The sequence below is a fragment of the Pagrus pagrus genome (assembly GCF_965226575.1).
Source record: "Pagrus pagrus genome assembly, chromosome: 20".
NCBI classification, from domain to species: domain Eukaryota; kingdom Metazoa; phylum Chordata; class Actinopteri; order Spariformes; family Sparidae; genus Pagrus; species Pagrus pagrus.
In genome coordinates this window covers 25,849,595-25,864,211 of record NC_140207.1, presented here as the reverse complement: position 1 = coordinate 25,864,211, position 14,617 = coordinate 25,849,595, and the positions used below count along the sequence as shown (strand labels likewise).

At 39.5% G+C, this 14,617-nt stretch overlaps 1 protein-coding gene across 3 annotated transcripts in view; it reads right to left on the bottom strand.

Annotated features, from left to right (window-relative positions):
- palmdb (palmdelphin b) overlaps positions 1 to 14,617 on the bottom strand; it is a 67,040-nt gene that overhangs the window by 26,717 nt on the left and 25,706 nt on the right. Inside the window, exons 6-8 of one of the 3 annotated variants that reach the window (XM_084341203.1) lie at positions 11,514 to 11,538; positions 8,896 to 9,006; positions 4,533 to 8,126 (exon numbers count right to left, since the gene is read on the bottom strand). The exons of 1 other annotated variant lie outside the window; for it this stretch is intronic. In XM_084341203.1, coding sequence (XP_084197329.1) covers positions 6,895 to 8,126; positions 8,896 to 9,006; positions 11,514 to 11,538 — 1,368 coding nt within the window. In that variant the 3' untranslated portion in view covers positions 4,533 to 6,894. Of the gene's footprint in view, positions 1 to 346; positions 409 to 4,532; positions 8,127 to 8,895; positions 9,007 to 11,513; positions 11,539 to 14,617 lie in introns of those variants that run through there. One more of the 3 variants, XM_084341202.1, reaches the window with a different exon arrangement.

The window sequence follows — 14,617 nt, the reverse complement described above, 5'->3', positions numbered from 1 at the left end:
CAAGGACAGTTTAACCTCACCGCTTGTTCACACACTGTAAGCCCACACACACACACGCACACACACACACATACAGACGGACTACTGCAGCTAGTCTATACACAGCATATTATCAACCCAATAACTGTGCTCTGCTGGGAGGCTTGCAGCATCCCTCCATCCACATCAATACCAACACATGACGTGATTTCCATTTTAGCAGCCGCAGTAGATAATGCAGTGTGGATCTATACCCTGAAACAAAGGAAAATCTTTGTAAACTTTTGTTTGCGTGTGTGTGTGTGTGTACAGTATGTGTGTGTGTGTGTGTGTGTGTGTGTGTGTGTGTGTGTTTTAATAGACCTACCTGAGACAGTGTGGCGGGCTAATGCAGAGGGCTCTGCTCTGTTTCTGTGTGCAGCCTCACACTGGCAGCTCTGCTAGCTGCTGCTGCTTCTGATTGGACGGCTGGTGGAAGGGGGGTGTACTGAGGACAGCCAATACTTGAGCTTTCTCTGATGAACAGACACTCAGGCAGAGAGGAGCTCATCTCGTGCTCATGCAGGGATTCTATCCCACAGCGGGATTGATTTGAACCACCTGCTTATTTCTCTGCTTGCAGGAGGAACTTAAAAAGCCTGAATGTTCCTTTTTTTAAGTAAAACCTACTTTCACATATTTCATCAAAGATTTGGGGTTATAGATTAAATCAGTTTGTGTTTTTTCCTGCTGCTTGGAACAGAAAAAAATAGATTTTCTGTCTCATAAAAGAACCTGTATGAAACACCTGTTAATTTGGCAATGACTTTATTTTCCTGTAATGTGTTTTGAATTATCAACACACACTTTTTATACTGACTTCTCTTTATCGACATTGAGGCTCAGCACAACAGCTAATCTCACAACCAAAACACTTGATACACATCTAAAAATTTGGCTGTGTGGCTTTGTCACTCATTTTACAATGACCTAAAACAACACTAAAAAGAGGTAGAATTACAACACGTATCACTGTTAATAACAGAGTTTTAGTGGTGGTTGAGTTTGAGGTAGATTAATGCATTTTACATCAAAACAAAGAAAAGTGATCAACAGATCAGTCCACGTTGACTTCTGCTGCACTGACCTGGTTGACTGTACTGAAAAAGCGAACTCACTAGCGAGAAATGGGTTTGAAAAATTGTAAATGTTTAAATGCTTTTACTGGGAGACTTTTTAAAACTTAACATTTTTGTTCACTTGGGGGCAGTAACATCAACATATTTTGAAGCAGAAATATAAAAACTTTTCAACTTCCCCTCCTAGTGTTTCATTGTGGTATTACTGGTGGTGCGGCTGTCACAAACACAGCATTAGCAACATGGCTACCGCTAGCAGCCAGCTATTGACCTAAGCAAAAAACAACTGTAAAATCACCGATTTGACCTAGAAACCCTGATCTCAGGACTATGAAAAGGCAGAGGCATGGCAAGTTTTTCCTCACTTGAATCGAGGGTCACTGTACAGATTGTAAAGCCCACTAAGGCAATGTGATTGCAATTTTGGGCCATATAAATAAAATTGATTTGATTTTAATCAGGTCTTGTTATTTGCTGATATAGTGGAAAGAATGTCCTTTTTTAACCGTCTCGACTCCCACTGGTCAGGGGAAACACATAACAATGAGGGAACAGACTTTGACACAACACCAGAGCACTCTCCACTGACTGAATGTTTCTGTCACTCTCCCTCCTCTCCTTGCTTTCTCCATCAGTGGGGTTCTTTTGCTTTTGCAGTGTAGAGTTTCCAGTTATTCTGGTTGTTCCACTATTACCTGAGGATAGTGATAGTGACCAGGGAAAACAATGCCTCTTCCCGGTCTGATTGCGCAATGGCAGACACTTTTCCTTTGTGCTTTATAGATGAGAGCAAACTATCCAGGGACTCTGCCCTTGTGTCATGCCCCCATCACATTTTGGGTGAAAACAGCCCCTCTATTTTGACTGCTGCTAAATGCAAATTCCAACAGCTTTGCCAATATAATAGCATAAAATAGCTATTAGGAGCCCAAATGTTGTGGCCAGACAGGCAAGCAATCATGTTATGTTGTTGTCGATCTATGATCAGCATTATTAAAGAATAGGGGTTGATGAGCATCCAGGCAGGTCCAGTCTCCATCAAAGTGTACTAACCTGACACACACAACTGCCTTTTTAAATGTCAAGGTCATCTTTATGTCAATAATTTAGCAGTTTGATAATCCGTCCAATGTGATCTGTTTAGCCATTTGTGCTTATTATGCAACTGTTTACTACAAGCAGAGCCGAGTAGAAAATAGTTTTTCATGATAAAACTGTAGTTACAACTTTTAAATGGCTCTTTTTTGATTCACTTTGATCTACGGTAACATCATTAACTAACCTGTGATGAAGTGTTCCACACAGACGGACACGTAGTGACCATTTTCATCCTCTCTGTGGACGGCCTGAAGCCACAGATCTCTCCTTTCACTGTCCTTCGTTCTTTGGCAAAGTAAATCAAATCATAACCTTTAGGATTTTTTATTGTTTCACGTTAAAAAATGCTACAAAGCAGCTTTAAGGCATCCTGCTACTAGCTTTTTTCTGTTTGGCTCCGGCACTTTCACAGCATTTGTCTTCACCCGAAGGGGGGCTGGGTTGTTCTGGCGACAGTAAAGTGATGTATCGCTGCTTTCATCTATGCTGCCTTCATTTTTGCAGGATACATCTGTACAGATGAATCCATTTTAACTTCTACAACCACTAGAAAAAGCAGATGCACCATGTACAAGTTTCTAGCAACACGTCAGAGTGAGATCAGCCCGAGCCAAGTGTGTGGTCTTACTGTGTACAAAGCCCTATAGTTACTTCACTATTACAGAATGGGCACATCAGGCCATTTATACAGCAGTGTTGACACTGGCATAGAATGCACAGTCGTACCCCTTCTTCGGGCCTAGGTTGGTTCACAGGTTAAACAGTGCAAAAAAATTTACAAAACTGCAATAACATACGATGACGTTATGGGTTGTGGTTTTAGCAATGAAACAAACTTAGCATACACATACATAAATACCTTTTGCATCTACCTCAATTGCATTTAACCACTAATTTAATGCACTTCTGGGCAAGAAAACTGAGTACTGTATTTCAGATGAAACCTGTTGGTCAAAACAACAACATGTGAAGTGTGACCAACAGGTGGATGCTGGGTTTGGATAAAAGGCTAGTGGTCGTCCTTCTGCCTTCACCTTTCTGCTCTTTTTGACAATCCGTGTCACAGTTTTGACTGCTAATCCCAGCATAGAATAATTAAGCAAAAAAAGTCTGAACCTCGGGCAGATTCTTGCAGAATACCCTTCAACTAGGTAAGTATAGCAATACTATCGCATTAAACTTTACCTGTACCTGTTCCTTACTGACAGTCAACGTGAGTTTCTTTTTACTGTGACCACCTTAACCTAAACCAAGTAGTGATTTTAACCCAAACCAATTTCGATTGTCTGCCATGGTAATCCTTTCACTTGTTGTCAATTTTAAGTGTCAGTCTGTTTGACTTGCTGTATGTAGCCTATTAATGCATGTTGTGCGCAGACCTTTATATTTATTCTTAGCCATATTTGTGAATAGCATAAGTTCTGTCCTCTGTTTCCTATTACTGTTAGTAAGGCAATACTGTGGAAGACAGATGTGAGGACTGGACTAATCAGGCAGCAGAGCCAAAGCTCAGTGTTCCATTTCATTATTCTCTACAATTTATATATTATACAATTACTCAGTTATGTTCATCTTATTTATGAGATAGCCTCTTTACTTTGCTCTAAAAGTGTGCCAAATTGATGCATTTACCTTTGAAAAAATTCTTTCACCAATGAATTGTGTTATTTCTCAGTTAACAATGCATGTGCATTCCTGTCACAGGAGAAAAGTATTTTCACACAGTGGTTATGTACTCTCTTCGGGAAAATGGAAAGACAGACACACTGTGAATTGAACTTCAGTGACAGTAATAACAATGGATGGCCCTGAGTTTTCACTTTTCAGGTTTTTGTCTTGCATAAGAAATTGCTGTTATATAACTGTATCCTTTAAGCATGACGTCTAAGGTGCCACCATGTTTTTTTCCACCCTCCTCCATGTTTTCATAATGCCACAGAGAGAAGCAGAGAGGGAGAGAAAGCAACCAAGGACAACTGTTTTACATGAGGAACAGAACAACACTCAGTTCAGTCAGCTGTCAGTCCTTGTGTCCAGCTGATAAAAAGATTCAAAGCAAATCCTGCTGTCCTGGCTTTATACAGAACAGCTTAGCCATACTCACATACACCTCTTTATAAGCATATTCATCTGCCCTAGAAGTGTGATTAAATAATTCATTATTTTAACAAGACATACATTAAACACAATTAAAGTCATTTTTATGCTTATATTTAATGACTATCAAATTGACCTCAGTTTAAATGACAGTCAGCATTTAGTTATAGTCTTTACATGTACAAAAACAACACACCATTTGCTGATGAGAAAATCTTTTTAATGAGAGGGGAGGTAACATCACACAGGTCGGTTAGTTTACACTGTCACAGCAGAAATTCAAACAAACACCAAGTCTTCACTGCAGCATGATTTAAAAACCTTTATTTGAAATTAAAGGCACAACTTTAAAAACGCCATTCTTCAAGAATGTTTCTCAGTTGTAACAAATGACTATTAATGGTAAATAAATCATTTACTTACTATGTGGGCAGTGGGCACCTGAACATTCCTCTAACTGAGGAATGTTCATTCTGACAAGAAGATGTACATTCTGTACCAGAGTGCGGCTCGGGCTGTATGTTTTTCATCTGAACCTGACTGAGACTGAGAGAGTAGAAACTGAGCCCGCCTTAAACCTGGTATGTTTTCTGTTTCTATGTCCAAATTTGACTTGAGCCTCACAGTTAATGTAAGCTGCAGCGCTTTGTGTTACCCTGTCACACAGTTGTTACCATGGTTACAACTTGCCTGTGTACCCTGAGTAGAGACATGTACGGTTTTGATGACCATGAAAAGGCATTGTTCTACACACAGATATACAATAGAAAATACATAGATGTATTTCATATTTATGATTATGCATGCATTCATACGGAACTGGAGTTACATCCATAATAAGATGACTGAACCTGGATATCATTTCTAAATTTAATTTTAGCCCCGTTGCGACCTGGTATCCATGCTCTAATTCTTATATCAGTGTGGTAGTGGTTTCAGGCTTTCCACCATACTGGCTAGTGGGATTTTCCCCCCATTTAGCCACAAAAGCACTGGTGAGGCCAAACACTGATATTGGGTGAAAAGAACTGGCTCACAGTTGGCGCTCCAGTTCAACCCACAGGTTTTGGATGGTCTTGACTATGCACAGAGGCCATTGTCACGTTGAAACAGGAAAGAACAAAAACTGTCAACACAAAGTTAGAAGAACACTAGGTTACTATAATCATCATTTATCATTGGTAAATGTACGGTTAATTACATTTTAGTTAATAGTTAATTCATTGTTAATAAAGAATGAAATGCTTCAGTTGCAACTTTATAATGGCCACCAAATAATGTTTATAGATGAACTAACACAGTTTTATTAAACATTTACAGCGGATTATTAACATCAGTTGCAACTTTACAATAAACGTTTGCTTAATAAATGGTTTCTAAAACATGTCATTGTTTGTTAACATTAAAATAACTATTTACTCGATTAATTGACTATAAACTTAACATTTATTTATTGTGGTTATTATTAGTATAAACATACTGTATATATTATTATTACAAGTGTGACTGAACACTGTTTTATAAAATATTTAAAAAAATGCTCAGGTGATACCATTTTTTTTCTTTCTTTGACTAAACCAGGAAAAGCAGACCCAGACCAAAAAAAAAAGTAGGCCCACATCGGCCATACTATAAAGTTCAGTGATGAGGAATTAATAAAGATGTTTGGTTTGCCAGGTCAGTTGATTTACAGTATATCACCTTACAGCGTAACTATCTCTGTGCTGCAGTTGCACCAAAATCAATTTATTAACATTGACAGTGTCAGACTTGATGACCAGGTAGAAAGTGAGTCATTATTGATTGTGAGTTTAGCTACAAGGTTTGCAGTTGAAAGGTCCTGAGTCACTCACTTTATAATGAGCCATCAGGCATGTTATGTACTTCAAAAAGGCATTGATAAAGGCTTTGTCAACCACAATCATCCATTAATGTATGTGGTCTAGCTATTTTTTCGAGGGGTCTTCCTGATGTATTACAGAAATAAAGCAATTATACTGGAGGAGGTTAAATGGCAGCAACAAGGGACTCGATTTCTGGCAACCTTCAAGGTGTTCAAAATGGCTTAATACTAGCCTATAAAACATAATAGAGGCTTTATTTACCATTAATACATCTATTTTGTATTACATTTTACAGGGGTTTTAGAACTTCAAAACTGCACTGGTCAGGTTCTGACCATCTCAGTGTCCATGTTAATATGTGTGTAATGAAACTAATTTGCCAGGAGGTGGCATTAAAGCTTTCTGAATCACCAAGGCCATCACCAATGTTTGTGGCTGGGACCTGTTTCCATCAATCAGGGCAAGGCACAGAAATGTCTTTTTGCAACAAAAGGGGAGAAGTTGTTGCCTTTTTTTTGCATAAGAATTGCATCTGGAGCAAGCCTGAGAAGCACTATAGATTGGATTGTCAGCAGGTTAGGCATTCACACACAAGATATGTTCAAACCTATGAACCATGGAAATACAAGATGAAAGGACTCGGAAGAAAGAAAGCAGAAAGACAGAATCAGCTAATTAATTACCTAAATTCTATTCAAACATCTATTCAAACAACTTCTTCAATGACCCAGTTTCTCAGCAACAGGTGAGGTTCTCTCTTATCTTCCTGTTGAGCAGAGCTTCATCTCTTCCAAATTGATGCTGCCTGTGTTTTCAGACTCATCCGCCCCCTGTCCCTGGAGGCAGGGACTGTGCTTTCCAGGCTTGTGGATGAACGTTGGCTTGTGGAGCCCTAACTCATCCCAGTTTGTGTAGGCGTCTTCAATAATGTCTCTGCATCCTGTTACCTTGGCGATACTCACTTTTGGTTGAAAGACTTTGCTCTTGTATCCCTCAGGGTGGTATGAGAGACACTCCCCCACGTCACTTTCATTTTTAACATACAGGGCCTCATCGTCATCATTATCATCGCTGTTGCCTATGATCACCAGCTCAGCCTGGATGTCTTCTTCCTCCTCATCCTCAGCGTTTTCATAGCCCATGAAGATCATGGTGACGGGTTCTGATTGTAGCTCCTCTGGCAGAGTGTTGACAAGATTCAGAGTCTCTATTAAGGCATCAGGATCAACTTCAGACTTATGGCTAGCTAGTGAAGGACTCCGGCTTTCTACAGCTCTGTAGATCGGTTGTATGGGTGCTGGCATTCCTTCTGACCGAGCTTTGACTGAGACAAGAGCTGCTGGTTTTGGAGTGTTCACATCAGTCTTGCTGTTGGTGAGTCCATGTGGAGTTTTGGTACCAAAATGAGGCTGTGGAATTAGATGCCTGTCACTGTTGAATTGTCCTGGAATGTGGGAGTAAGGCAGCTTGGTTTCTTCTCCAGGTGTTTGGACTCTTGACATGGAGTCTTGTTGGTTAAAGTTAGGACTGGGTGTTTTGCTTGGGTTTTTCCATACCTCCAGATCTTGGCTTCCTTGGTTTTCCTCTCTGCAAGTTTGATTTCTGAGTGAGATATCTACCAGGAAGGGGCTGGGGCCTGGTGTTGGGGTTTGCCGTGGTGTTTTATTTGGTGTCCTGGGTGTTGAAGGCCTGCTGCTCCCTGCGTAGGATATAGAGTAGACAGGCTGATGGTACTGCACCTCAGTGGGAACATTCTTATCTGTGGCCTGAAGCAGCAGCTCCTCTACCTCTGTGGGTGTCATCTCACCAACTGCCCCATTGAGCATTTTGCCTCCGCCAGGGTTCAGTGCATATACAGACTTATGCCCATCATCATACACCTTCAGCCCCTTATCCTGGATGGTTTCTGGGGTGATGGTTGCTGTAGAGACCACCTGACTTTTGCCTGTTCTCTTATCATGCTCAACGCTAATCTCCATTGCAAACGTAGCTGGAATGAAGAAAAGACTTAAATGAAGGCCTTTGTACAGTACAAAGATGAGGAAATAAATACGGTTCAATGATGTTTCTTTTCAATTAAAATTTCTTGATGTTAGATTCTCATTTTATAAAAGGTAGAAATATGGCCTGCTTGGAAAACTGTCATAAGGCTGTCTTACTTAATACTTTGCTTATAAGTTATGTTTTAATTAATATCCTGGACATACTTTAGGTTGCGCTTTTAAGACAAATGCACACCTATTCTAGGTTGTGTAAATGTGTACGTATCTGCCTCGTCTTTTTTGCTTTGACTCAGATGAAGATAGTAGTGTCAAAATGGAAATCTGTTTGCACTATTGAAGGCTAGAAATCTCTCCAGTGCTCTAGCTTTTTTTCTCTCTGATGCAAACTTTGCTTTCTCTGAACAAAGTTCCAAAATGGCAGGCAGGCAAATGTTCTGTTCTCACAGTGAAATCTAATTGCTACATAATTTGCATCCTGGTGAAATCTGAAATTACAGCTTTTTAACTAGCATAATGGAACCGTTAGTCTTAAACAGACAGCTATGCCTCAGGAACACAAAATGGAAGTCTGCATAACCATGGAGCAGAGAGTCTGAGCTGTGAAATTGCTGGGGAGCATCCAAAATCTCCCCCCATTTTGAAATATCATTTTTTTTCTATCCTGTTGTCTTTCATATTTTCAACAGATTGTCCTGACAGTTCTATGATCAGTCAGCAAAGCAGGCACTGTTTATATGCTCTAGTTATGTGATGTACCTTTCTTTGGTTCTTCACTACCAGGCTCACATATAGGAGGGGTTTTTGCTGGTGACAGTGGGATGAATGACAGCATATCTGGGAAAGGCAGGGTCACATGATGTGTCAAATCTGAGGAGAAAATACACCATTCACTGTTTAAGGATCTTGTTATACCATGAGGTCAAATCATCATTATGGTATGGCTTATGATCCAGTTATAGTTTAATAACAAGATAACAAATTGTGCTTATGTTGTGTTTTTTAAGCCCACTATTCCAAGACAATATTTTCAAGGGAAAATTTAAGATTTTATTAGAAATAAGGCTTTTTGCTCTCTTTCTGAGCTTGAGATGATAAGATTAATATTGCTCCCATAACTAGCCCGTCCTCATCAGAAAAACCACCATATAGGTTAACAATGAAAGCAGGTTATTACCAACCATAATAACTTTTCTAATGTGCTCAGGCAGGAGGACAGAGACAGAGTTAAACAAGCACAGGACTTTCATCCACAAGACCACTGTTCATGTCCCATGTGAAACCAAAAGTTCATGGTGAGTGATGTGACGTGACGTGACATACACAATGTAAGTGAAGTTACGTACATATTGCAGGTTTGTTCGCAACTGAAATTATATTACATTTATTACGAGTAACATTTATTAACAACAATTATTTAAACCCAAACCCCAATTTTTTTCCAAACCTAACCAAGCTGTAAGCGTACAAGAATGCTGCAACAGTCATGTTGTTTTGGGAATGGTGATATATGTTGTTTTGGGAGTCATTAGCAATTGACCTCTTCAGTCATATAGGTATGAGGATGTGTTATCTTTACTGTGTTTAGGAAAGAGCTGGAGACAGGATGTGGTTAGCCTAGCTTAGCATAAATACTAGAAGCAGAGGGAACCAGCTGGGGTGGCTCTTTGAAAAGTTCACTTACAAACCCTCTAAAGCTCACTGAGGTACACGTATTTTGTCCATGAATACAGATTAAAACTGACAGTTTGTGCTGACAAATGTAATTACATTTTGGTTTGTATATAAATTAAACAAACATGATGCAACATGTGAATTAGTGAGCTGTAGAGATGTTGGATGTATTGTTAACTTTATACAGAACCAGGCTAGCCGTCTTCCCCTGCTTCCAGACTTTAGCTAGGCTAACCAAATCCTGACTCCAGCTACTTAACACACAGATATGAGATTTGATATCAGAGCTAAAGAAATATGGTTCCGAAATAAAACAGATGCTTGATGTTGAAATTGGCAGTCTATAATCACAAATGCAAATTTTGGAGGACAGGATCAATGCAAGCTCAGAGGGCGCAGCTGTAAGGCCTAATAATTGTGGCTGGAATGCCAGTGGAAGATGGCAAAAATATTCTTGCTAAAACTGAGCAGCTGCTTAAGGAAGGCCTAGGTAACAGGGCTCACATTGCAGATGCAGTATGACTAACCGGGAGAGGAGGTCAACCAGGGCAGGTGAAGATCGAGTGTGCATCCACAGAGGAAAAAAAATGTATTCTTTGCCAAAAGCATTAATTAAAAGAGCACTCTAGTTACCAAAAGGTATACAGTACCTAGGTTCAGCCAAATCACACAATGATTGGCTGATCGAGTTAAACTTTAAAACCCTGCTAAGAGAAGTCCCCACCTGTAAAGATTGCTTTGTCACAGGAAGTGGTTGGCTTACAAGATGGGGGAATATGGAAAAATGGACTGAAAGGAGAAATGATTGAGGCAACTGTGAAAGACAGGAGAGATGATCGCGACAGCCAGGAGAGACGAAAAGGACGGACCAAGAGAGAGGACCAAGGCAGGTGCGAGAGCCAAGACGAGTGCCCTGGGAATGCGAGATAAATGACGATGGGACAATGGGAGAGAGACTCAGGAGAGCTGTAACAGGAGAAATGAGAGACCTGGGAGAGATGACTATGAGGGGGAGACACATGAATAACCCCCACAGCCTACAGTTAAGATCTCAGCCTTTTCAGTCTTTCCAAATCAATCTTGGATCTGTGGGCTTCCGGAGACTTGGCTTATGTTGGATGAGCTTTTTTTAAAACAAAGGGGGTAGATAATGACTTGAATTTTTGAGCAAACTTATTTTTTATATTGCAATCATAACATATTGGGTCTGAATTATATTAAGACATTTACATTTATTTTGGCGTAACAGGCTGAAAAAACTATTTTTAACCACCAGATACTCATAATTTGATATTTCTTCTTTTTTTTTTTTATATACACACATATATACATTTATGCATGTACACATACACGTACATACACACATATGCCGACATAATAATTAATAATTTGATATTTCAAGAAATCTGGATTCTAGTAGGGACAATGGCCGGCAGAAAATACATTGCTAACATACGTTACATCATGATATCAAAAATAATGGGCCTATAAAACCAAGTTTTAATTTCAGCAATAAGGGTTAGAAAGGTTATTATAGCAACAATAGATTAAACTGACTATTTAAATTAGTAACAATTCTGTTTTTAGTCAATAAATCTTAAATAATATCAGATCTTTCAGTATGTTAATACAGTCTGGTTTAAAATATTGTATTAGTTTTCGTTAAAGAAAAAAAACAAACAAAATGCTACAAAAGTGATTACCTGCCTGGAACTCCGCGTTTAGCTCCTACATGTGAAGACAGAGTAGTCCAAGGTCAAAGTGGTGGGAGAGGCAGGAAGGCAACATCACAGCTGTGCTAATGTTGTTAACATCCGCAGTCACGGTTATTTCATTGTGTCTTTAAGTTTTAATACAGAAAGCAACCAGAGAGCATATGCATGCGTATTAGTCCTTGTACACTGCACACCCACCATGTGAGCAATCCATTTACCTGCCACCTTATTCACTCAACGCAGCCCATTGTGAACCAAAGCACACCCACACAGTCCTCACTGAGTGAATCTTGTTAGAAACAAGCAGAGATTAAAGGAAGAGCCACAGGCAGCATGAAGTGAGTAGAAAACAATGATATTTGAATTCAATATAGTATATTCATAGAAAGTGCTTCAACCTATCCACTAAGTTAAAATTCTACCTCTTATAACCTACACAATCCGACAATGATAACTTTCTGTAACCTTGAAGAACATTGAGAAACTGAAGCTACAATGTGCAGTAAGCAGTGCTGTGGCTATACATTAAGATGGTTATGGCTTAAGGTTATACACATGTACCTGAAGTGCCCAAAGAGAATTTTTCTATTTAAAAGACAGAATCAAAAGCGAGAGCTTTTACACCAACTACTCGTACACATCGATTTAAAGTTCACTTTTAGACTGATATTTGCAGTACTGGCTTTAAACTGAGAAAGCACAATGTCTTATTTTTCATTAATGTATAAAACTTCCCATTCAATGCTCTGGAAGCATCTTGTTGGCAGCTCACAGTCTATATGGTTGCATATCTAGACAATTATATATGAAACATTAAATGCGTTGAAAATAAGTCTTCATGTAGACCACACTCATCTACGAGTGCAATATGACTTTGGAGAAATTCACATCATTCACACTAATCACTATCTACTCTCCTTCAACCTACAGATGAACAAATGATCAAAATGATGACACAAGGTTGTGTTAGGTGCATGTTGACGTTGTAACCACATATTAACTGTTGAAAAGAGGGAAAAATGTTAAAAACTATCACCAGTTTTTTAAACTAGAAATCAGTGTTTAAATCCCGGTTGGCGCTCATGGGGTCATATCATACTGGGGTATAAACCACTAAAATTGTTGCAAACTACTAGTATTCATCATTTCCAGAATGAGTTTATTCTTATATGTGTGATTTAGTTGTGTGATATTCTTTGCAATTAGCTGTTGGTGGTAGGGTATAGGGTTTAGGGACTTCAGGAGGCGTCTGTCTTCAACTTTCTCATCACCGGAACCAGAGCATCACTTCTTGAAGTGTCCCTCTAGTGCTGTACTGTAGTCTAGAGAGCGTGAACATTTTCTGGACTTTTCCTCTGGAAACTGGCATTCGGATCTAATATGTGGCCAAGAGACAACGTTAATAACAGTCCAACAAGTGACCTTTTTGTCATCTTTATTTTGAAAGTGTCACCGGATGTGCATATTACATATTATTGCTAACTTGATCACAGAGCTATTCAAGTGCAAAACTGACACTAGAAGGGCAGGTAGAGTGCCATAGTTTGAAGCTTAATGCCACTGACCAAGCTGCTGTATTTGATGAGTTGGGAGTGAGAACATGTCTGTTCAACCTTCATCCTCTGTTAACCAAACTGACAGCCGTAGATTAGATTGTATTTCATAGTCTTTCAGTGTCTTGAAACAGCAACTGTACAGAAAGCCAACCATTCACTCACACATTCACACCTCCAAGCCTTTAAGTTGCCAGTTCACCTAACCCGCAAGCGGTGACTAGTAATGATAAAGAGTTAGTACTGCATCCCATTTACATGCACACTAGGGGTGGAGCCGAACCCGAATACGGTATTCAGAAAGGCACAAATAACGTGTTTTTTACAAATACTTATTTCGAACAAATACTTTAAAAAATATTTGTATTCGGGAACAAGAAAAACATCATATCAAAAAGCTACGTTTCCTCATGAGACCGCAGTACATGCCCGGATGACTGAGTGAGTGACGTTCAGGAGTCGGGGGGGGGGGTCGAAACACCGCTGTTCCGACCGCCCCCCCGCAGCTGTCCATGGTGCTGCTGAACCAGGTGACGTTGTTTACACTCTGCGTTGTGGCTTGTCTGTGAAACGCGCGCTGCTCAGGGACTGGGCAGATCTGTCCCACTTGCTTTGTCCCTCACTCCGTTGGGAGATCTTCCACAGAGTAAAAGAAATACACATTGTTTCTCTCCCCCGCTCCGCTCGAGCGCGGCTGAACGCGGCTTGAGCCCACTTCAGGGGCGCGAGACCGGGGGAGAAAAAAAATCTTTGCTCGGTGCTTTGGTTGGGTTTTAGGCAATGAAGAGAGGAGTTGGATAAGTTTAGTAAAAAGACCAGGTAGAGGCCAGAAGCATAATGACCGTTAGCTATAGGCTACTATGTCATATTATTTTCAGATCAAGTTTAGTTCTTGGAGCTCTGTGCATTAGAAAGAACATTTCTTTTAAGTATTATTTGTTTTTATTCTGTCTGTTCAACGTCCTCCAACAAGGACGGGTGGTGGTGGGGTTCATAATGTTCACAATGATATTTTATTAGTTGTTGTTTTAACCATGGATGAGGTAATGGCTGTTATGTTATTTTCTTTTCAATGACATTCCTTGTTACATGTTCATTGCTGGATTTATGGAAAAACATCAACCAATATTGCATATCCATAATTATTATAATGGATAATTAAAGAATACTTACACTATAACGAAAATTAGAAGTGTAACTCAAAAAAATAAATAAAAATTACGCCTATTTTGAATTTTACTCGAATACAAATACAAATACAAATACTTTTCCCCCCTCAACAAATACAAATACAGATAGAAATATCGGCTGCTCTGCACACCCCTAATGCACACTAATAAACCGATCATTATCTGATGGAGTTACCAGATTATTCAAGTGGTCATGTAAACAGCATTAAGGGATATGCTTTATCAGATAAAAGCTGTTATCAGATCATGAAAAATCCAATAAACACACCTAGTTTTATGCCCAATATTATGTTTTATTTGGCGCATGTACACAGTTAATCTGGTTTCTTTCATTCTTATACATCTGCAC